This window comes from Sapajus apella, unplaced genomic scaffold (assembly GCF_009761245.1).
Source record: "Sapajus apella isolate SASKATOON/1434 unplaced genomic scaffold, GSC_monkey_1.0 scaffold47, whole genome shotgun sequence".
Lineage (NCBI taxonomy): Eukaryota > Metazoa > Chordata > Mammalia > Primates > Cebidae > Sapajus > Sapajus apella.
Window position 1 is genome coordinate 634,992 of NW_022436987.1, and position 24,761 is coordinate 659,752.

The following is a 24,761-nucleotide window of genomic DNA, read 5'->3' on the forward strand; positions in this document are numbered from 1 at the left end:
GTTTACTTTTTGCTGGAGATATTAGTTTATAACCCTCATTAAAAAATATATTCTAGGAGAAGGTTAACAAAAGCTTCTCCATTTAAAGATATTTATGAGTGACAATTCCACAAGGTTTTCAGTTTAGGCTAGGCTTTATTATTTTCCAAATTACTAGAATTTTTGTTTTCCATAATTATTAAGAAATACAAGAAATTATCCTATAAAAAAAAGTCTTGCTTGCTGATATTTATCAAATCCAGAAAAAATGAAAAAATGAGCAGTAACAGCTAGGCAGATAAGTGGATCATTTATTCTGGACAGTAAAATAATACCAATTTCCATAAGGCTAGAATTAAGATCATGATGTTAGTGACTATTTATGGATATGTAAAATATGATGATACATTCTCATTTATATGTGAAGTCTAGAAAGGAAAAAATGTCTAATATATAGAGATAGAGAATAAATTGATAGTAACAAAGATCGGGGGAAGAAGTGGGAAGATGTAAGTCAAAGAATGCAAAGTAGCAAATATGTAGGATGAGCAAGATAACATATTCAAAGTATAACATGAGAACTACAGTTAATAATAATGTATTATTCGTGATTTTTGCTGATGTGTAAAGTATAGCTGCTTTGAACATGGGGTTGATGGAGTTGGGTAACTATATCAGATTATGAGTATATTCATTTGTTCTAATATAGTAATCATTTACTATATATGTATCTTATAATACCATGTTGTATACCTTAAATATATACAACAAAATTTATTTGTGAAATGATGATAACAAAAGGTTCTCTGCAAAGAAAGTAACAGAGTTGTCTATTGACAGATTAGTGAGAAGAGTGATAATGTTTTGGAATGGCTCATGAGTGAGCTATTAAGCAGTGTGATGAGACCCATTTGAGGTAAATTGTGCTTTTTTGATGAATATATAATGTGTGCTTAGATGATTTCTTTGTAGATATTAGTTACAAGAAAAATGCATATGGACAATTAAAATATTATCTTTTCTTGGACAGAAATTGTAGGGACATGTGATGCATAACTCTGCTATTAGAAATTTCAATATTATACGTGAATGCAAAAACATGGGAAATAAAACAAGTCTTGATCCATATAATGCTTACAGTCAATGCCATATTATATAAAGTCTTAATGTTTAGTTGTCTTATTTTACCTTCCTTATATAAACATATTTCTTTCCCTAACTTGCCATAACATTCTGTATCTGAGACACTTACCCCTATTTGATTTAAAGTATTTTACTTTCTCTTCAAGAACCATCTCTGAATCCTGCCACGGATGTGTTGCGTCTTCACACTATAAATGATGGGGTTCATGAGAGGTGGGAAGATGATGTAGACGTTGCCCATGAGGACCTGGACCACAGGAGAGAGGTGCTTCCCAAAGCGATGCACCATGGTGAGGCCAATGATTGGGATGTAGAAGACCAGGACGGCACAAATATGAGAAACGCAGGCCTGCAAGGACTTGAGCTGCTCCTCTCGGGTTGCAATAGCCATAACAGAACGCAGGATGAGAATGTAGGATATGATAATTAACACGGAATCAAACAAAAGGGTACAAATCACCAGAGCCAAGGCATAGAAGCTGTTGAAGCGAATGTCAGAGCAGGCTAGTCTCAGCAGTTCTTGGTGAAGGCAGAAAGAGTGTGAGAGGACATGAGAATGGCAGTAATGAAAAAACTTAAGGCGGATTATGGGAGCCATGATGAGCACAAAACTCCTAACTAAAATTCCCAGCCCAATTTTGATGACTCTGATGTTGGTGAGTATAGATGTATACCTCAGAGGGTTGCAGATGGCTATAAAACGATCGAAGGCCATGGCGAGGAGGACTCCAGACTCCATAGCTGATAGACCATGAATGAAGAAGGTTTGAGCAATGCAGGCATCCAGACTAATCTCCTGGCTGAGCCCCCATAGAATCCCCAACACCGTGTGCACTGTGCACAGCCCCATACACAGATCAGTGAGAGCCAGCATGGCCAGGAAGTAGAACATGGGCTCATGAAGGCTCGGCTCCGTATGAATTACATGCAGCACCAGGCAGTTCCCTGAAAGTACCATCATGTAAATACAGGCGAAGGGGATAGAGAGCCAGGGATATTCTCGTTCTAGGCCAGGGAAGCCTGTTAGGAGAAAGGTTGAGAAGTTGGTATAATGAGCAGGAAGAGCATGCATTTAGAATTCGAGGTGTTATTTCTGCGACTCAGAAATTATTTCCATTTGGTACATCATTTTCATACAACTCTTTTTTCTTCTTACAGGATAGATTTGAGCACAGATGAGTGATCATATAATATGAAGTTCTCTAGATTAGTTTACAAAGCCACATTTACTGTTCTTCATATCCTCTACCCAAGGACATCTCCACATTTAAGAATCTTACTACATTTCTATCTAGTAGAAAAAGGAAAGTAAAATGTGATCTAAATAAATTTTCCCTTTTCTCAAATAATTTAAGACTATGATAGAATTTGATATCTGAGATATATATTAGCCTTCTGTCCTCATTGTGAAAAGTAGTTACCTATCACCTTTGCATATATGCTGAAATTCAGTGTTTCTTTTATCTTGCGGAAATCTCAAATCGGTTGCTCAACTATCAACTCAAAGATATATTGCTTCTCTATTCTCACAAAGATAGATTATATCTTTTTAAGTTCTTGCATCAAAAGAGAGCTATAAGGCTGTGATTTATATTATCAGAGAGGAGACTACTAACGGGCATAACATTAGTCCATATCCCCAGAGACATTCTGTTACTTCTTAAAGAGAAAGATGAAAGCAACCATTATCTAACTGCAACTGGGGATTATTTCACACAGTTATTTATAATATGTAACATACACGTAACTCATCTGATGTGCTAAGCACATCCAGTCTTTATGGATAGTAATGTCAGTTCAAAACAGGCTTAAGTAGTTTGCCAACATTATGCAGCTAATAAATAGTCAATATTTGAATTCAGCAAGTCTGGTTCTGTGCCTATGTTTGTAACTACTCTGCTGTCTTAGGTTATTGTCTTCACTGGGACTTCCTGAGCTCACATTTAATTCTTGCACATTGAGCTGCATATTCTTCTAATATTTATTTGAAAGTGGCATTTTCCTTGCCTGCACCTCAAACACGTTCTAACAATTATGTGATACATTTATCTGTGGTTGATAACAATGTGGTTAATGATTATAGACTATAGAATGCTGTAAACAGAATAGTCACTTTATCTAGATAATCATTACTAGATTTGTAACTGTAATGTTATGTCTTATTTCCCTTAATAGAACTGGTATTTTCCCAATCATAAAAGAGAGTAAGGGCTGGAGTGATGACTCATACCTGTAATCCTAGCACTTTGCGGGGGCTCTGGTTTGCAGATGGCTTGATCCCAGGAGTTAGACATCAGCCTGGACAACATAGTGAGACTTTGTCTCTACAAAATAAAAATAAAAATTAAAAAAAGCCAGTTGTGGTGGCACATGCCTGTAGTCCCAGCTACTTAGGAGGCTGAGGTAGGATAATCCCTTGTACTCTGGAGTTCGAGGCTGCAGTGAGCCAAAATCGTGTGACTGCACAACAGAGTGAGACATTGTCTTAAAAAAACAAAAAAAAGAAGAGAAAAGGTAATCGCTTTGATTTTTGTCTATACTTATGTCACCCTCAAAAGATGTCCACACCGTCAAAGACACTAAATAACTAAGTATAATCCTGTTTGAAAGAAATAGTATACATAGCCTTAATTAAATTATAATATCCTACTTCCTTTATTCTATACTCTTAAAACACTAAATAAATATTAACAATTACAATTGTGTATTACCACTTTTATTATTATTAAAATATAATAAAATCTAAGCAAAATATCGTATTCTGAATTCTGCTAATTGGTATAAGTAACAGAGGTAACAATTAATTTTTACCAATTAGCAACATTTCCAATAATAAAAATAAACATTATTTTATTTTATTTGTTATGAACAATTTTTAGCACATAAAATTTATCATCTAATTTATAAAACAGCTCTGTAATCATATGTAGTTTATCTTAAGTAAGGTATATAGTATTTCTCCATTATCTACCGTTAGTATGTTTCAAAACCTTCAGTGGATGCATGGAACTGCTAATAGTATTTAGCCCTGTAAATTCTGTATATATATTCTGATTTTTTCCTTTAGCATATTTATTATAAAATTTAATTTACATATTAGAAAAAGATTAACAACAATAACTAGTAAGAAAATAGAACACATAACAATATAATAAAAGTTATGTGAATGTTCATTCTCTCTCTCTTAAAATATTAGTATTTTTATTGTACTGTATTCACCTATTTTCTGATGATGATTCACCATGGATACTGAAATCATGAAAAACAAAGCAACAGATTAAAGGAGACTACCATATATGCTTTATTTTTTGCTATCCGGAAAATTATCTATTACATAACTTCAGTCTCCCCTATTGACACATTCTCAGTTAAAAAAAAAAAGTTCAAAGTAATAAAACCAGAAAAAATTCCAATATTTATTTTTATAATCGTGTATTTCATTTTATTTTTTTAGTTGGGATCATCCTTTACAAATCAATGTCATAATTAAAGAAAAGCAACTAATCATGCACACATGTATGAATCTCTTTAATGAGTGATGTAAGACATCTACCTTGAAAACTATGTAATAGTAATATGTTAAGAAGACTAAAATAAATGGTAGGTATACCACACTCATGATTGAATTTAAAGATACAATATTATAAATAACATGATTTTCCCTATAAAGATATTTAGATTTAATGCAATCTGAATAAAAATTTTTGAAAGTCATTTTGTGAAAATTTTCAAGTACCATTGAAAATTTGCATGAAGATGTAAAGGTCCTGGAATACTCAAGGCTTTCCTGTAAAGTGAAAACACTGAGAGATAAACACATCAGATACAAGATTGATACTAAATAGATGTCAGAACCATATTTGCTGTAGTTTGACTCAAGGATAAGCAAATAGGCTAATACATCAAAATATACAATGTAAAATCAAACCACTAATATAACACACAGAGACAGTGTACAACTTTGAGAAAATGATTTTTTTAAGGAATGGTGATGGGAATAGCTTATGTAAATGTAAAAATGAATGTCAATCCCTTAATGGCACTATATACTAAAATTAATCCCAGAAGAATTTTAAATCTTAATATAAAAGATAAAACAATAAAGTCTTTAGAAAAAATGCTGGAGGGAATGTGGAGAAAAATGAACTCCTATATGCTGTTTTGGTGAAGGTAAACTGGTATTGCCATTAAGAAAAACAGAATGGAGGTTTCTGAAAAATCTAAAATTAGAACTACCAGATAAGGCAGTAATTTCAGTATGGAGTATATATCCAAAGGAATTAAAATCAGTATGTCAAAGAGATATCTGTACTCCTATGCTCATTGCAGCACTATTCACAATAGCTAAGACATCAACATATCCAGAAAGGATAAAGAAAATGTCATATGCTATGTATACACAATAGAATACCATTCAGCTTTAACTAGGAAGAAAATCTTGTCATTTGCAGCCATAAAGATAAAACTGAACGATATTATGTAAAGTGAAATAAGTCAGGCACACAAAGACAAATACTGCATGATATCACTTATGTGTGGAATACAAAAAAGTTGAACTCATAAGAGTAGATGATAGTAAAATGGTTGTTACCAGACCTGAGGCAAGTGGGCAGTGATGGAGAGATATTGGCAAAAGGGTAAAGTTCTAGTTAGACAAGGGGGCAAGGTTTTTAGATCTATCAAACAGTGTGTTGACTGTAGTAAATGATAATGTATTATGTATATCATAACTGCAGAGAATAAATTTCAAATGTTATTACCACAAAAAATAAGTATATGATGATGTATGTTAATTAGATTGATAAGATGTGTTAGTTGTGTATTAGAACTTTTCATTGACTTAATGCATCTAAAACTTAATGTATCTAGAATTGATTACTAATATATCTATGTTAGATTAATATGTTACTTACATTGATAATTCCACAATGTATACATATGCAAAAATATCACATTGTACTTTATACATATATACAACTATTATTTGTCAAATAAATTAAATGTCAAATAATATACAGAATATGTGTCAGGGACATTTCTAAATGTGTGCATTTATTTCTATGTTTTCTCCTATCAGAATGGTACTGCTACTACCTCATTTCATGCATAGGGAAAGTAAAGAACATGGAGTCCAATTCACCAAAGTCACTCATATAGAAAAAGGAAAAGTCTGGTGTTTGAGCCCTAATAACATTAGCTCTAGCTTTTAAGAGTAATGTAATATGATTAAGAAATGAAATAATAAATAGATTTTTAAAAGATACACATCAAAGCCCAATGAATAAAAATGTGTGAGTTAAAAATAAAGACAATGAATGAGTTTAAAAATTAGACAATGTTAAAAAAATTAGGAAAGAGGAATTGGATCTGAAGAAATCTAGGAGTCAATACAGAAAAATGCAAGGAAGAATAATAAAGTTTTAGGTGCATCAAGATAACAAAAGTAGAGTTCCTTAAGTGGAGGATGTGTCTGATTTCATTCATGTTATTTTAATGGGCCAAAATCTGTTTTTTGTATGATTATTTCTGCTGGGATTTGCAGAATTTCCCAAATCTTTGGCTTGGGTTTTGTCTTCTATTTTCAGAAATAACTGGATCTTTTTCCCAAATAAATCTTCTGTTCCCTCCTCCTTTTTTTTTTCAGGGAATTCAGTTACGTGTGTTTTAAGTCTTTTCATTTTTCCATATACTTCTAATATGCTCAATTATAGATTACATCCTTCAGGTTAGGTATTTCATTGTCTTCTTTCCAGTTCTTGTGCTATCACTTGTTATATTTATTTTGCTGTTAAACAAACATTAGTGTTCTTTTAGATATTGCATTTTTTAGTTCTATAATTTGAATTTCATGGTTTCATATATAAAAATGATCTAGTAAATTTCTCTGTCTTTTCAACTGTCTTATTATTTGGGGTCATTTCGGGAAATAGAAATATATTAAATGATATAAAATTAAAAAAATTTAATATGAGAATTGAAATTTGGATGAATGTGGAAGGAGCTAAAGAAGAGAAGTTTTAAAAAGCTACATATAGAGAATGTAAAAAACAGATTCAAGCACTGGAAGATATGACTAAATCATAGTTCGGAGAGAATTCAGAGAAGCTAATGTGCCTGGCCACCATGACCACAAATTAAGAAGTCACAGAAAACTGTGGGAAAATTTCATATTCATCCTCACTGCTGCAAATTTTGAATTCATTGAGAGATCTGAGAAAATAGAGGCTACAAGGAAATCTGTAATTTTACCACAACTGGCCTCTGTGACCTCCTGTCCAAATATTGGACAAATTATTCATATTGGAAGACTTCAACAAGGAATCAAACAGGTCAAGGTAATCTGAGAAATGTAGCATCCAGTTTTTTTATTTTTATTTTTGTTTTTGTATATATATATATATATAAAATTCTGCTCTGCAATGCCAAGGAGTCCTTAGATTCTGGCAATGGTAATGTAGAGTTTAAAAATAAGAATGTAAGAGTTTGAAAATTGAAAAGTAGAAACCCTAAAGTGATTAAACAGAACAAACACCACCTTAAAAAAAGTGATTAAGGTTATCATCAGAGTGAATTAATTAATTTGATATTAGGTACCCTACATGTAATGTACAGGATGGGCATGTTTTCTCTTTGGCACTTCCCCCCCAAATAACAATTTAATCATGAATGCAATCATGAAAAAGTCAGAGAAAAAAACAAACTGAGAAACACTCTACAAAACAGTTTACAAGTAGTATTCAAAAGTGGGAAGATGAAGATGAAAAAAATATATATGTGACGGATTGGAAGAGACAGGGACACCACCACTAACTGCAATGTGGTATTCAAGACTAGATACATGATCAAAAAAAGGAAATCAGTGGAAAAACTAGAGAAATCAAAATAAAGTCTATTTCTGTCAATAATATTATACTGATGTTACTGCAATAAATGTGACATGGTATATTACATTTATGTTAGCAGAATCTTGATGAAATGCATTGGAAACACTCTGTACTACCTTCGGAGGTTTTCTTATAAATCCAAAATATTTTAACATGGAATGTTTAAAATGCTTCAATTGAGAGAAGAAATAACAACTCAGATATGATCACCTGCACATTAAGCTATGTTAATTTCTGAATAAACTTACCAACTACATTATGCATGTTTCATGCAAATAGCCATTGTACAACTGCAAAACCCTCATTCTCCCAATGAAAGGGGAACACAAAGATTTATGTAACTTTTTGCATTCATTCTTCTTTGAGTTTATCATTTGATGTTCAGTAGCTTAAGTACTGTGATATTGGGTTACTACTATTATGACATCTTGCCTTATATAGCAGTAGATGGAGATAAGACAAGAAAAATAGCTGGTCTACATATAGAAACATGTTTGCATCAAAAGTGTTATCAAGTTTCAGTTTCATCTTCAACATGGAAACACATGAAAGTTATCACTCTTTTTTTTTTTTTTTTTTTGAGAAAAAGCTGGACAAACTGAAAATCAAGAACCTGTTTGAACCCATTAGAGAACTGATCTCATGGGAAAATCACAACTTCAAAATCTATAGAGACAGGCACATCCAAAGAGACATAGCTGGTATCTACTTTAGAAAACAGGCTTCTGAAACTGCAAACAAAGAGAAATACCAAATAAAAAACTTGATGGTTTTCTAGAACCTGAGAGATAGAGACTACTGGAGGTCACATCATGGGGTGGGGTCACACATTTTGTCAGGAATATTTCCAGGAAACCAATCAGATTCTTATCCAGAGTATGTGAGAAAGATTCACTCTTGGCCCTGGAAGGTGGAGGGGAAGAATAATAATTGTTCAGAGGTTTCTCCATAAAAAAGCTCTATTCTGCCGAGTAAAACAGTTTGCCAAAGACTTCAGCCTCCCTAACTCACCTAAGAGAAAATAAACATCTAGTCAACAGATGTCAAGGTTTCAAGGAAATAGATTAGGAACACTGAAAACAGGAAAGAGAACAGAGGAGAGGGTACTGTACGACTGAGAAATATTTGTGAAGGTAAAGACATGAGCCAAAGGGCCACTAGAAGGCTGAAGTTTAATTAAAAGATTACTGAGAGCTTTCCTTCTCCCATACCTTACCACCTTGCAAGGGTTCCAGTAGAATAGTGGGTTGCAGTTGAAGGAACTGAGAAATAATCTTTAGGATGATGATAGTCATGTGTTGCTTAACGATGAGGATATGTTCTGAGAAATGCATCTTTAGGCGATTTTGTCATTGTGTGACATCATAGAGTGTACTGACACAAACTGCGATGGTATGGCCTTCTATACATCTGGGCTATAGAGTATTGCCTATTAGTCCTTGGCTACAAACCTGTACAGCATGTTACTATGCTGGATACTGCAGGCAGTTTTAACACAATGGTAAGTATTTGTATATCCAAACACAGAAAAGTTAGAGTAAAAATGTGATATTGTAGCACGACTGTCCTATAATACTGTAGGACTCCCCCCCAATAGGCCGAGGTTTGTGTTATTCCCCTCCCTGTGTCATGTGTTCTCATTATTCAGCATCCACTTATAAGTCAAAACATACGGTGTTTGGTTTCCTGTCCCTGTATCAGTTTGATGAAGATAATGGCTTCCAGCTTCAACCATGTCCCTGCAAAGGACATGATCTCATTACTTTTTATGGCTGCAGAGGATTCTATGGTATGTAGGTACCATATTTTCTTTAACCATTCTATCAAGATGGGCATTTGGATTGATTCCATGTCTTTTCTATTGCAAATAGTGTTGCAGTGAACGTACCTGTGCATGTATTTTTGTAATTGAATGATTTATATTCCTATAGGTATATACCCTTTAATGGGATTTATGGGTCAATGGTATTTCTGATTCTATGTCTTTGAGGAATTGCCACCCTGTCTTTCACAATGGTTGATCTAATTTACATTCCCACCAACAGTGTAAAGTTTCTATTTCTCCACAGCCTCACCAGCATCTGTTGTTTTTTGACTTTTTAATAATCGCCATTCTGACTGGTATGAGATGGTATCTCATTATGGTTTTGGTTTGCATTTCCCTAATGAGCAGTGATGTAGAGCTTTTTTTTTCATGTTTGTTGGCCACATAAATGCCTTCTTTGTGAAGCGTCTGTTCGTGTCTTTGCCCACTTTTTAATAAGGTTGTTTGTGAGTTTTTCTTATAAATTTATTTAAGTTCTTTGTAGATACTGGATATTAGATATTTGTCATAGATTGAAAACATTTTCTTCCATTTTGTAGGTTGTCTCTACACTCAGATAACCATTTCTTTTGTTGTGCAGATGCTCTTTAGTTTAATTAGATCCCATTTGTCAAGTTTTGCTTTTGTTGCAATTGCTCTTGACAGTTTTGTCATGAAATTGTTGTTCTTCCCTATGTCCTGAATGGTATTGCCTAGATTTTCTTTGAGGATTTTTGTAGTTTTGGGTTTTACATTTAAGTCTTTAATTCATCTTGAGTTAATTTGTGTATAAGGTGTAAGGAAGGGGTCCAGTTTCAATTTTCTGCATATGCTAGCCAGTTTGCCAGTACCATTTATTAAATAGGGAACTCTTTCCCCATTGCTTGTTTTTGTCATGTTTGTTGAAGATCAGTTGCTTGTAGATGTGTGGTCTTGTTCTGAAATCTCTACTCTGTTCCCTTGGTCTATGTGTCTGTTTTTGTGCCAGTACCATGCTGTTTTTGTTACTGTAGCCTTGTAGTACAACTTGAAGTTGGGTAGTGTGATGACTCCAGCTTTGTTCTTTTTGCTTAGAATTGTTTCTGCTAAAGGGGCTCTTTTTTGTTCCGTATGAATTTTAAAGTAGCATATTTTAATTCTGTGAAGAATGTCAATGGTAGTTTAATGAGAATAGCATTGAATATATAAATTACTTTTGGCAGTATGGCCGTTTCTATGATATTGATTCTTCCTATCTATGAGCATGCAATGTTTTTCCATTTGTTTGTGTACTCTCTTGTTTCCTTGATCACTGGTTCGTAGTTCTCCTTGAAAAGGTCCTTTACTTGCCTTGTTAGCTATATTTCTAGATACTTAATTTCTTCATAGGAATTGTGAATGGGAGTTTATTGTGATTTGGCTCCCTGCTTGTCTATTGCTAGTATATAGGAATGCTTGTGACTTGACTTCTTCTATTTCCATCTGAATACCCTTTATTTGTTTCTCTTGCTCAAACATCCTGGCCTGAACTTCTAATACTATGCTGAATATTTGTGGTGAGAGAGGGTATCCTTGTCTTGTACAAGTTTTCAAGGAGCATCATCCAGTTTTTGCTTATTCAGTATGATATTGACTGTAGGATTGTCATAAATGACTCATTATTTTGTGATATGTTCCATCAATACCTAATTTCTGAGAGTTTTTAACATGAAGGGATGTTGAATTTTATTCAAGGCCTTTTCTTCATTTATTGAGATAATCATGTAGTTTTTGTCTTCAGTTCTGTTTATATGATGAATTACATTTATTGATTTGCATATGTTGAACCAACCTTGTATCTTAGGATGAAGCTGACTTGGTCGTGGTGGGTAAGCCTTTTGATATGCTGCTGGATTTCATTTCCCAGTATTTTATTGAGAATTTGGCATCAATGTTCATCAGGGATATTGGCCTGAAGTTTCCTTTTTTTGTTGTTGTATATCTGCCAGGTTTTGGTATTAGGATGATGCTGGCCTCATAAAATGAGTTAGGGAGAAGTCTCTTCTTTTCAATTGTTTGAAATGGTTTCAGAAGAAATGGTACCAGCTCCTCTTTGTATCTCTGGTATAATTCAGCTGCTAATCCATCTGGTCCTGGGTTTTTGTTTTTTTGTTTTTTTTTTTTTAAGGCTATATTTATTACTGTCTCATTCTATTCAGGGATTCAACTTCTTCCTGGTTCAGTCTTGGCAGAGGGTGCTGTATGCATCCAGGAATTTATCCATGTCTTCTAGATTTTCTAGTTTGTGTGCATAGAGGTGTTTATCTTTGATGGTTGTTTGTATTTCTGTGGGGTCAGTGGTGATATTCCCCTTATCATTTCTGTTTGTGTCTATTTGATTCTTATCTCTTTCTTCTTTATTGGTCTAGCTAGTGGTTATCTATTTTATCAGTTTTTCAAAAAATCAGCTTCTGGATTCGTTGACTTTTTGAAGTGTTTTTCATGCCTCTATCAGTTCCACTCTGATTTTGGTTATTTCTTGTCTTCTGCTGTCTTTGGGGTTTGTCTGTCCTTGGTTGTCTAGTTTTGTTTGTTTGTTTGTTTCTTTGCTTGTTTTTTTAAATCATGATGTTAGGTTGTCAATTTGAGATCTTTGTAGCTTTTTGATGTAGGCATTTAGTGCCACACATTTTTCTCTTAACAGTGCTCTAGCTGTATCCCAGAAATACTGGTACATTGTCTCTTTGATCTCATTAGTTTCAAAGAACTTCTTGATTTCTGCCTTAATTTCATGATTTACCCAGGAGTCATCATTCAGGAGCAGATTGTTCAATCTCCATGTAGTTGGGTGGTTTTGCATGAATTTCTTAATCTTGAGCTCTAATTTGATTATGCTGTGGTCTAAGCGATATTATTTCAGTTCTTTTGCAGTTGCTGAGGAGTGTTTTACATCTATTTACATAATTACTTTTAGAGTAAGTGCTTTGTGGTGCTGAGAAAAAATGTGTATTCTATTGTTTTGGAGCAGAGAATTCTGTAGATATCAGTCAGGCCCACGTGATCCAGAGCTGAGTTTAATTCTTGAATATCCTTGGTAATTTTCTGTCTTGATTATCTGTCTAATACTGACAGCAAGCTGTTAAAGTCTCCCACTATTATTGTTTAGGAGTCTAAATCTCTTTGTAGGTCTCTAATAATTTGTTTTATGAATCTGGGTGTTCCTGTATTAGGTACATATACATTTAGGATAGTTAGCTCTTCTTGTCAAATTGAACCTTTTACTGTTATTTAATACCCTTCTTTGTCTTTTTTGATCTTTGTTGGTTTATAATCTGTTTTGTCAGAAACTAGGATTGCAATCCATGCTTTTTTGTGCTTTCCATTTACTTGGTAAACTTTCCTCTATCCCTTTATTTTGAAAGTATGTGTGTCTTTGCACTTGAGATAGGTGTCTTGAATACAGCACACCAATGGGTCTTGACACTTCATCCAGCTTGCCATTCTGTGTCTTTTAATTGGGGGATTTAGCCCATTCACATTTAAGGTTAATATTGTAATGTGTGAATTTGCTCCTGTCATCATGATGTTAGCTGGTAACTTTGCAGACTTGTTAATGTAGTTGCTTCATAGTGTCATTGGTGTGTGCACTTCAGTGTGTTTTTGCAGTGGCTGGTAACAGTTTTTCCTTTCCATATTTAGTGCCTCCTTCAGAGTCTCTTCCATGGCAGACCTGGTGATGATGAATTCTCATAGCATTTGCTTGTCTGAAAAGGATTTTATTTCTCCTTCACTCATGAAACTTAGTTTATCTGGATAGGAAATTCTGGGTCAAAAATTATTTTTGTTAAGAATGTTGAATATTGGCCTCCAATCTCTTTTGACTTGTAGAGTTTCTGGTGAGAGGTCCACTGTTAGTCTGAAGGGCTTCCCTTTATAGGTGGGCCTTTCTCTATATCTGCCCTTAACATTTTTTTCTTCATTTTGATGATGGAAAATCTGCTGATTAATATGTTTTGGGTTTGATATTCTCATGGAGTATCTTACTAGGGTTCTCTGTATTTCCTGAATTTGAAAGCTAGTCTGTTTTGCTAGGTTGGGAGAGTTCTGGATGATATCCTGAAGTATGTTTTCCTTTTTTCTTTCTTTTTTTTTTTTATACTTTAAGTTCTGGAGTACATGTGTAGATCTTGCAGGAGTGTTGCATAGGTACACGCATGCCATGGTGGTTTGCTGCCTCCATCCCTCCATCACCTACATCAGTCATTTCTCCCAGTGTTATCCCTCAACTTGGTTCCATTTTCTCCATCTCTTCAAATGGTTTGTTCATTCCTTTTCCTTCAATTTTTTCTAATCTTGTCTGTCTGTCTTATTTCAGCAAGACAGTCTTCAGGCTCTGAAATTCTTCCCTCTGCTTGGTCTATTCTGTTATTGGTACCTGTGATTGCATTGCAAAGTTGTTGTGTTGTGTTTTTCAGCTCCATCATTTATTTTCCTCTCTATACAGGTTAGTCTGATTAGTCACTCCTGTAATGTTTTATCATGGCTCTTAGCTTCATTGCATTAGGTTAGAACACGCTGCTTTAGCTCAGCAAAGTTTGTTATTACCAACTTTTGGAAGGGTACTTCTGTCAATTCAGCCATCTCAGACTCTGCCCAGTTCTGTGCCCTTGCAAAAGAGGTGTTGCAATCATTTGGAGAAGAAGAGGCACTCTGGTTTTTGAGTTTTCAGCATTTTTTTCACTGATTCTCATCTTTGTTTATCTAGCGTCAATTGTTAAGGCTGCTGACATTTGGATGGAGTCTTTTTGTGGATGTTTTTATTGGTCCTCTTGTTGTTGTTGTTTCTGTTTGTTTGTTTTTCTTTTAATAGTCAGACCCATCCTCCTTAGGGATGCTGCAGTTTGCTGGGAGTCTACTCCAGACATTATTTATCTAAGTGGTCTTTTAATACTTAGTAAAATGTTATTGAGTCTAGACACTATATCCAATCATCTGTATATCATCATCAGAACTTATTACAGATCCCACAGCATTATAGTTATTTTTCATTATTTATTGAAAATTGTTGGTAAAAAATGTTACTATTAATGAATGAGAACAATATAAATAATAAATTCAACTAGCTTATGAAACATTGTCTATGATGGTAGGGCATAAATTGTGCCAGCATTATATACACATCTCTCCTTACTCTTGCACTTGGAATCTCTACTTTGGTACATCAAATGAATAAATTATCAAAATAAAAAATTTCCTGTGGACCCCAGAATTTTAAGGACACAAAGAAACAGCAAAAAAGAATTGACAAGAACATAACATTTATTATCAACCTCTGCTAAATGCTTCATTTCCCATTCATTTGATTTAATTGCCTCAAATGTCCACTGCAGAAATAGAGATTCATGGAAATTAGTAACTTTCACAGCATCAAACTAGCCTATAAAAGTGCTGACCATCAAACATGGGTGTGCTTGACTTCAAAGCTGCTTTCCACTGCAATTCGTCCTCTTAGCCAGATATTATGCATTGATGTAGAAACCTCTTTGTTTCCACATCAATATATATTCTCTTACTCATCCTGAGTTCTAAACTTTGTTGCTTTTCATTGAACAGCATGAATCCCTTTTTTCTTATTCTTGGATGCCTTTGCTTGAATTATTTCAGAAATGTCCTTTAGAGAAGAAATATCTTCACTTAAAACACACACACACACACACACACACACAATCTATTTTCCAAAAATGTCTCAAATATATCATTAACCATGTCTTTCCCCAAAAACCTTGACCTTAGCATTGAACATGACCTTTCTCTTCTTTTAAACTTCTTTGTATTTTGTACATGTGGTTCTGAGAACATCTATTAAAGTCATATTTTACACTCTTGTTATTTTGATGTGTGGTACATTTTCAAAGGTACCAACATTTCTTTGTAATGTATAGTATGTCTTGCTCTTTTTATATTTTATATCAAAAGCACTGCACTGTGCAAACGACTTTAACAATTCCCCAGTATGAATTATGTCTGTCCCGGTGACAGATTCCTCTCCACCTCCACCAGCCTATAGCTTAAGCTCATCTCACAGCCACTCATCTAGAAACTGCATTTTTCTTTCACTCCTGTCCCTGGTTATAACTGCGTGGTTGGGTTTAGGTGAAAAGAATGTGAGAAGTGATATATATGACTTCTTTGACATAAATAAAAGTGTTTGAATTAAATTCACAATGTGATGCTACTATACGCATGCAAGAAAATAAAAGATGGATAACACAAAATACTAGCAAGGATATGAAGCAACTACAACACTTAAAAATGGTCTAGCAATTTTTAAATGAACTTAGTTGTATGTCATTCTCATTACCCAACCTTTATTTATCTTGGCACCTTAAGTTCTTATGTTCAATATCACAGTAGGTTGACAATAGTTAATACATTGCACACTTAGTGCAATATGTTGCATACTTAAAAAACAGCCAGAAGATAAGATTTGAAAACTTCTCAACATAAAGAAATGATAAATGTTTTAGGTTGTGAATATCCCAAATACCCTTATTTAATTATTACATGTTGTATGTATACATCAAAATATCTCTACCACATAAATATCTATAAAGATAATTTATCAAAAATGCAAAAAAAATTCCACTTGTAATCTTACAAATTGGTACAATCACTTTTTTGCAAAGTCAGTATTCAGAAAAAAGTTTATCAATATCTATTCATATCAAGCTTAGGAACATCATATGATCTGGCAATTCTTATTCTATACGTATACTTCTTCAAATACAGCCATATATTATCAATACTATGTAAAGTAATGCTCATAGCAACACTACTTTGGAAGCAAGTTGTTGTATATTACCTGCCCCCCCATAAAAAAGCATATAGCATGTAAAGAAATTGTAGAGTATTCATAAAATTGAATATCATAACACAATGAGAAGGAGTCGCTCATTTTTATGTGCAACCATATAGATAAATCTTACAGACATAAAGTTGAGGCAAACAAATGAGTATTTTCTGCAATATCTCATTTATGTACATTTCTAAAGAAGTCAAAGCTCTCTTGGTAATAGAAATCAGGATAGTGGTTATCCAAGGTGGGTGAAAACAAGAAAACAAGTGAAGAAGAATTCCTGCTCTACTGGTCATGTTATGAAAGTTTCTTGGCCTAGATGCTTTTTTGCCTCGGTCTGCCCATTATATGAAAATTCATGGCCAGGTGCAGTGGTTCATGCCCGTAATACAAGCAGTTTGCAAGGTGGAGGCAGGAGGATGGCTTCAGCCCAGAAGCTCTATACAAGCCTGAGCAACATAGAGGGAGCTATATAAATAATAAAAAAAATAATTAGGTGGGCCTAGTAGCATGCATCTGTAGTTCCAGCTACACCAGAGGCTGAGGTGGGAAAATTGCTTGAGCTTAGGCAGTTCGGGTTTCTGTGAGCCATGACTGCACCACTGCACTCTAGCCTGGGCAATGTAGAGAGATCTGAGCTCAAGAAAAAGAAAAAGAAAAGAAAAAAAAAAAGAAAAAAGAAAAATGTACTCTTAGGATCAGTGCACTTTTCTAATTGTGTAATATACTTCAATGAAAAGCTTAAAAATAATAATTTTAAATAAGTAAAAAATGAAAGAAAAGGGGATGTAAGAGATATAGAGAAATTAGTAATTACAGGGAAGATTTAAATATTGACATATTATACAACACTACTTCGTTTGGTATGAAATACTTATTTGTTTTATTATTATAGACTCTAAGCATTCAAATGGAAGCTGGCTTGATTGAATAATGGGTTTAGATAGGAGACATCTCTGAATCATAGTTTGCAGGTTGTAATGTGCTTTTACCTAACCTCTTTTGGCAGCATCCCCTACACTATTGTAGGTGGCTGTGTCAGATGGTGGATGTTTGTGAAAGGCAAGGGGAAAGGAAAGGTGCAATGTCTATTTTAAGAAAAGAAATGAAAGACTCAAAATAAATTATTAAACTCTGATAGGTAAATGATAATGACAGCCTAAATTTACATCTTTTATTCCAATTGAGTGATTTTTGTGTGTTGTGCTGCTGGATAACTTTGAACTGAGTAAAACAAAATCACATCATGATGGTGTAAGGGCATCATTAAAGAAAAGTTTAAGAAGGAGGATAAGCTTTCCTTAGCAGAAGTTTGTTGAAGGAAATTTCACTGAAGTCGTCTGATATGGTGTAAAGTGAGTTCTTAAGTGTCCCATACATTTGTTTATAAACATTACAAGAGCTTGAGAAACATATCAGGGAGTACTAATTCCTACTTTATTATCTAGTTTTTCTTCAGGGAAAATTCCAGAAAAATAAGCTATTGGTAAACAAACAATTATGTTTGACTCCAGAATTAATATCTGCAATCAAAAATGCCAGAAAGACGTGTAACACTTGTTCTTTAGGACATCAAATTATTCTATGACTCTTTAATAATTAAACTAGTAAAGCATGGTGGTGTAAGGATAGACAGAAAATAAGGTCAGGAATAAATACACAAAGCTATGGCAATATACTAAATGAAAAAGAAACAGGATAACATGGAAAGATAAATTACTTAATAAAACTCTAGCAAAATAAAATTTTCTCTATTAAGCTTCCTTCGTTAAACTGTGTGATTCACTTTTTGCACAAAAACGAAATCCAGTATGAATTAAAAATAAAATAATAGCATGTGACTTTAAGTAATTAAACTGGGGACTCATGTATTTTTTATATTTTTGGGTTAAATTTTAATAATATAACATGGGGAAACACGTACTTGAATTTTGCTTATGGAAGTTTAAGCTACTGAAATTTTCTAAAATGAAATGACAATACTTACCAAAAAATTAATATAACAAACTTTTTATACTGCAATTTCATTTCCATAAATGTATCCAGAAAATGTGTGTGTGTGTGTGTGTGTGTGTGTACAGACACATTAATTTATTCATCAATCATGATACCCCAAACCATTGACTGGAACTCGTAGGTCTAATAATAGATGAACCATTATATTCATGAAGAAATAATTTCAATCATATTTCAAGTCTTGTCTTTGAAGCAGAGCATTTTTACCACCTTATCCCTAATGTGCTTGGTCTTTACCCCATAGATAAAGGGGTTGAGGAACGGTGGGACCAGAAGGTAAAGACTGGATAAGGTGATGTGTACATACGATGGGATATAAGATTCAAATCTGTGACTAAAAAATGAAAAAAAGGCAAGAAGATAGAATTGGAAGAAGACACATATGTGGGGAATACATGTATTAAATGCCTTATGTCGTGCCTCTTTCAGGGGCAAGCGAAAGACAGTGATAAATATTTGAATATAGGAGAGGGTGATAAAAGTGAAGTCAAGCCCACCAACAATAAAAGCTCCAAGGATACCATAGAACTTATTAATGTAAACATCTTCCGTGGCAAGCTTCACAAGGGCCATGTGTTCACAGTAAGTGTGGGATATTAACTTGGTTCGGTAAAGTTTCAGACGACATTTTATAAGCAATAGGCATGGAATAACCAGAATGGCAGGTCGCAATGTCACTCCAACTGCAATATATGTGACTAGTTGTTGAGTGAATACCATAGCATGCCTCAGAGGATAACAGATTGCTACATAGCGGTCCAGAGCCATGGCTAGCAGGGCTCCTGATTCAATACCTTGAAATGTGTGGATGAGCCACATCTGAAAGAGGCAAGCATCAAAATATATCTCTGGCAAATGAAACCAAAAAATACCAAGCATCTTGGGCACAATGCTGGTGCTAAGTAAAATGTCTGTGGCTCCTAACATGGCCAGGAAGATATACATGGGCTCACGGAGGCTTGGCTCAGAGTTGATGATGATCAAAATTAGAGAATTTCCAATCAAAGCAATGATGTACATAGCACAGAGTGGAATCCCAATCCAGCACTGTACAGATTCCAAACCAGGGATCCCAATAAATGTCAGTATAAGGGGCATGAACAAGGTACCATTTGTAATAGGCAGGGCCATTCAGGGGTCTTCTTAGAAAGGGAAGAAAGTTTGCCAAGCTGTAATTCTCTGTACTTTTATACATTTTATGCTTATCCAATCACAAAGTTATTGAATAGCAGAACTTAGGAGACTCAACTCCATCAGCTTATTTATCTTTTTTAAAAAAATGAAAAAATGCCAATATAGAGACCCACGGAAAGGTTCACCAGTATGCACTTTAGCAAATCATCCACCCACACTCAGTGTGAAGACTTTTGGACATCAGATCTGTGAAGAGACCAATATAATCAACCTGCTTAGTGGTGCTTTCCTTCTTCCCCAACTCCATTTTCTCTTTCATCTTCCAACCTGTTCATGGAAAGCAGAAATATAAATATGTATAGTTAGAATTATATTTTAGACAGAGAAATAGAAACATTTATTCTAGCTTTAGCCACAGGTTCTCAAATATGACACTGCTGCAAGTTCAGACTCCATTCAGTAGACAGTGGCAGTCACATAATTTTGGTGTATTACCATACCAATTTTGATACAGGAGACAAGTCATATACACAAATTCTTGAGTTCATATAGGCACCCTAAACCTCTCACACCAGGATTTTTTTCACACATTGGAGGGTAAAGACAGATTTAAACTATCTATATGTATATATAAATTTAAAATTAAGGAGATTTAAGAGTACCTGGTTTAGGAGAAGAGGGACCTCAGGTTGTTTCAGCAGGGGAACCATGAAGAAGATGTTGAAGTAGTTAGAAGTCAGGTTAAGTAAGTGAGTTTGGAAGCCTGGATCTCCATATGGAGGCAGTGTTAACAGATATAACCCTTATATAGAAATCAGGATACTTACTGCTGAAGGAAAACAGAAAGCTGTATTTTTTTTTTATCTTCTGGGAAATTTGACACAAGAAAAATATGATGGGATGAGACTATTTGAGAATTTTCCAAGAAATTCCACGGGAAATAACTGAAAAACAAGTTGAGGTGGAAATGCCTTGGGAAGCAGCCAAAACAAAATTCTGATTGCAATATAAAGGCTGTGGCTGGGACACTTAACAATTTCTAGTAACCATATACCAGCAAATAACTATGGTTTGATTGCAGGGCTGATAATATAATATTATGCATCAATTTTTTTTTTCTTTTATGTGAGTTCAGAGAGGTTATGCAAGTGATTAATTGTCTAGGTCTTAATCAAGGTGATCTATAAGTTTTATAAGTGGTGTGCTAAGCATTTCTAATATTTCTCCATAATGCAACTCATCACATCCAAATACTATTCTATGTTCTTTCCTGGCTCCCAGTCACCATAATAATCACAGATTTAAACTCTGGAATGTTTTGGAGATCATTATATTGTTAGAGCCCAGAAAACCAATATCCCTACATATAGCACTTTAACACTGTGAACTAAAGAAGCAACCTCAGGGTTTCTCTGACATCCCCCAAGCTTTCCTATCTTTCACTTATTTGTCTTTCCCAAAGCATGGGATGAGTTTATTCTCTGAAGTTACCTTATTTGCCTAGAAACTAGACACCTAAAGAGGAACACAATTGCCTTCAAACCTTTCCCTGAAATTCATTAACCAGCAAAAATTAAAACTCATATTACAGAGGAAGACACTGAAAATTAAACACCACACCTGGAGCCCGGATGAACTTCATCTCAAACTATTGTATCTTCTAAGGTTCCATTCAATCTCTCCTCTCCTCTATAAAGAAGGATATATAAGCACCTGTACTTAATTGAGTTGTTAGGTAATCATTCTTAAATTTCTCTATGCTTATGCATGTTGATAAAAATTCGATGTCTTCTGTCAATTCATTTTAACAGACATAGACTGGAACATTCAGAGGGATAGTTTGAACTTCCCTACACACTCATGATCCTTCTCTTTTTCAAGTAAAACATCTGTGGATCTAAATTAATTCTCCAATAGTGGGATCCTAACTGCCCTTAACATCTCAGTCTTCCAAAGCAGATTCTTCAATTTATCATTATTATTCTTTAATTGTAGTTCATAGAATTTCAAAGTCAGACTCTAACAAAAATATACTTACACTCTTCATGTTTATGATTTGGATTTTTTCTGGAGCCTACATTCATTAACTGTATGTGTACTTCAAGATGTACTATTTACCTTCACTTGAACTGTACATATTCCTAACTCTAACTTACTCAATATCCAGAAGTAGCCGTGAGAAGTGGCTGGCACAGAGGAAGATTGCTCTTTGCTGGTCCCAGCTATGGAATATTTGTGGCTTGTAACATAATTTTTCCTGATTACCAAAGTGTCATTAGCCTCTCTCTAATCCTGAGAGATATTGTTGTTTCCCTGGGGCAATGATGGAAGTTTAAATCCAGAGGAATAGATGCCATTTCTAAGGGCTATCTTCTTGCTCAATCCCCTGGGGGCCTGGCATATGGCCAGGAGATGGCAGCGTTGAAGCATCTTCTGTTAGTAAAACATGTTCCTGTCTCTCAGAGCAGCAGAGATAGAGTTTATATTGTTCTCACCTATGTGACAGAGAAAAGGGTCACTAAAATAAGGCAATTCATCGATTGAGATTCCATTTCATTTCTGAACAAATTGGACGGCCTTATTGTATGCTTGGTAAGGAAAGGGAGTTGAAAACAAAACAAATATTGTATCTTAGATCTACTCTTGGCAATCAAAGGGCTTCCAGAAGGCATTTCAGTGATCCAAGGAAGAAGGTGTGTGTTTGGAAGTGGTAGGCAGAACAGGGTTTAGAGTACAGTAATCCCTGTAAGGAGTAAGACTTGCTAAGAGAAAGGGAAGAAAATCAATTATGCACAGATGATTTTGGTCCTATTTTAAAAGACAGAAAATTAGGAAGACAGTCCTTCCTAGAAAAGTATATCATAGACTTTTTTTTTAAACAATCTCGATCCCAAGAAGTTCCCTACTCTTAAATATCTTTAATACAGAGTTTAATTTAAAATACATACATGTTTTCACTTTAAGTTTGTTTTCTTATGTAAAATAAATTGATGCAGAAAAACACAAACTAGTCAACCTAAATGAAAGGGATTAATTCCTGGAAACATACAAGCTCTCAATATTGAGCCAGGAAGAAATTAAATTCTAAGCAGACCAATAACAAGTTCCAAAATTGAATCACTAATAAAAAACCTACTGACCAGTAAAAGCCCTGGACCAGATAGATTAACAGCCAAACTCTACAAAGAAGTATAAAAAAGAGCTAGTACTCATCCTACTAAAATGATTCCAAAAAATTGAGGAGGAGAGAATAATCACTAATTCATTCTATGAGGTTAGATTCATTCTGATACTTAAACCTGGGAGAGACACAGAGAAAAAAAGAAAGCTTCAGGCCTATATCTCTAATGAACATAGAGGCAAAAGTCCTCAACAAGATCCTGCAAACCAAATCCAGCAGCACATCAAAAAGCTAATCCACCAAGATCAAATACGTTTCATTCCTGAGATGCAAGCCTGGTTCAACATACACATAACAATAAATGTAATTTATCACATAGTCAGAACTATAAGAAAAACACATGATTATCTCTATAGGTACAGAAAAGTATTTTCATAAATTCCACATCTCCTCATGTTAAAAGTCTTCAAAAAACTAGGCATTAAAGGAACATACCTCAAAATAATAAAAGCTGTCTATTAAAAACCTACACCCACCATCATACTAAACAGGCAAAAGCTGGAAGCATTCCCTTTGAGAACTGGAATAAGACAAGGATGCCCACTTTCACCACTCCTATTCAACAAAGCATTGGAAGTGCCAGCCAGAGCAATCCAGCAATGAAAAGAAACAAGAAACAAAAGAGATCAAAATAAGAAGAGGGGAAGTCAAACTATCTCTCTTCACCCACAATATGATTCTCTACCTAGAAAACCCCATAATCTCTGGTCACAAGCTCCTAGAACTACTAAACAGCTTAAATAAAATTTCAGAATACAAAATAAGTGTATACAAAAATGAGTAGAATTTCTACACATCAACAACATCCAAGGTGAGAGCCCAATAAAGAATGCAATTCCAATACCTAGAAATACAGCTAACAAGGGAGGTGAAAGATATCTACAATTAGAATTAAGAAATACTGCTCAAAGACATCAGAGATGACAGAAACAAATAAAACATTTCATGATCATGGATAGAAAGAGTCAATATTGTGAAATTGCCATATTTCCCAAAGTAGTTTACAGATTCAATGTTATTCCTATCAAATTACCAATGACGTTTTTCAAATAATTAGAAAAAAATTCTAAAATTCATATGGAACTCAAAAAGAGACTGCATAGCCAAAACAATCTCAAGCAAAAGAACAAAGTTGTGGAGTCACACCACATGACTTCAAACTATACTGGAAGATTACAGAAACCTAATACTGGTACAGAATTAGAATCATTGACCAATGGAACAGGTTAGAGAATTCAGAAATAAAGCTGCATTCCTACAACCATCTGATCTTTGATAAACTTGACAATATGAGTAATTGGTAAAGGATGTTCTATTCAGTAAATTGTGCTGGGATAACTGACTAGCCATATGCAATCCTCTGTATCTGTTACAGAAGATTGCATATGGCTAGTCAGTTATCCCAGCACCATTTATTGAATAGGATATCCTTTACCATATATAAAAATCAACTCAAGATGAATTAAAGTCTTAAATGTAAGACCTCAAATCTAGGAAATACTATCTGGACCTAGACCTTGGCAAAGATTTCATGATGAAAGCTCAAAAGGCAATTGCAGCAAAAACAAAAATAGACATAACTATATTAAAAAGCTTCTGCACCACAAGAAAAACCATCAACAGGGTAAGTAGAAAAGCTACAGAATAGGCGAAAACATTTGCAAAATATGCATCCAAACAGGTATAATAATATCCAGAATCTATAAGGAACTTAAACAAATTGACAAGCAAAAAACAACTCAATTAAAATATAGGCAAAGAACATGAACAGCTATTTCTCAAAAAAAGACATACATGGGGCCATCA

The 24,761-nt window shown here is 34.3% G+C and overlaps 2 protein-coding genes across 2 annotated transcripts; both read right to left on the bottom strand.

The window, feature by feature from the left end:
* Nucleotides 1–1,252: 1,252 nt before the first annotated feature.
* Nucleotides 1,253–17,636, bottom strand: LOC116524981 (olfactory receptor 51V1-like). The gene is made up of 3 exons (XM_032240498.1): nucleotides 17,617–17,636; nucleotides 3,710–3,748; nucleotides 1,253–2,189 (listed from the first exon to the last, which is right to left on the bottom strand). Exons 1-3 carry the CDS (start codon nucleotides 17,634–17,636, stop codon nucleotides 1,253–1,255), a joined length of 996 nt encoding a protein of 331 aa, XP_032096389.1.
* A 1,178-nt stretch (nucleotides 17,637–18,814) lies between these two features.
* On the bottom strand, nucleotides 18,815–19,771 carry LOC116524982 (olfactory receptor 52A4-like). Its single transcript, XM_032240499.1, has one exon. It carries the CDS (start codon nucleotides 19,769–19,771, stop codon nucleotides 18,815–18,817), a length of 957 nt encoding a protein of 318 aa, XP_032096390.1.
* Between the last annotated feature and the right edge of the window lie 4,990 nt (nucleotides 19,772–24,761).

Bases quoted from the DNA above. Each gene is read 5' to 3' on its own strand.
- LOC116524981 (XM_032240498.1), bottom strand. From the start codon at position 17,636: ATGCTGCCAAAAGAGGTTAG. The intron at 3,749-17,616 runs GTAAAAGCACAT...AATTTAATTAAG, and splicing joins ATGCTGCCAAAAGAGGTTAG to GCTATGTATACTATTTCTTT. The intron at 2,190-3,709 runs TTATTTAGTGTC...ATTCTAAATGCA, and splicing joins TCAAACAGGATTATACTTAG to TGCTCTTCCTGCTCATTATA.
- LOC116524982 (XM_032240499.1), bottom strand. From the start codon at position 19,771: ATGGCCCTGCCTATTACAAATGGTACCTTGTTCATGCCCCTTATACTG.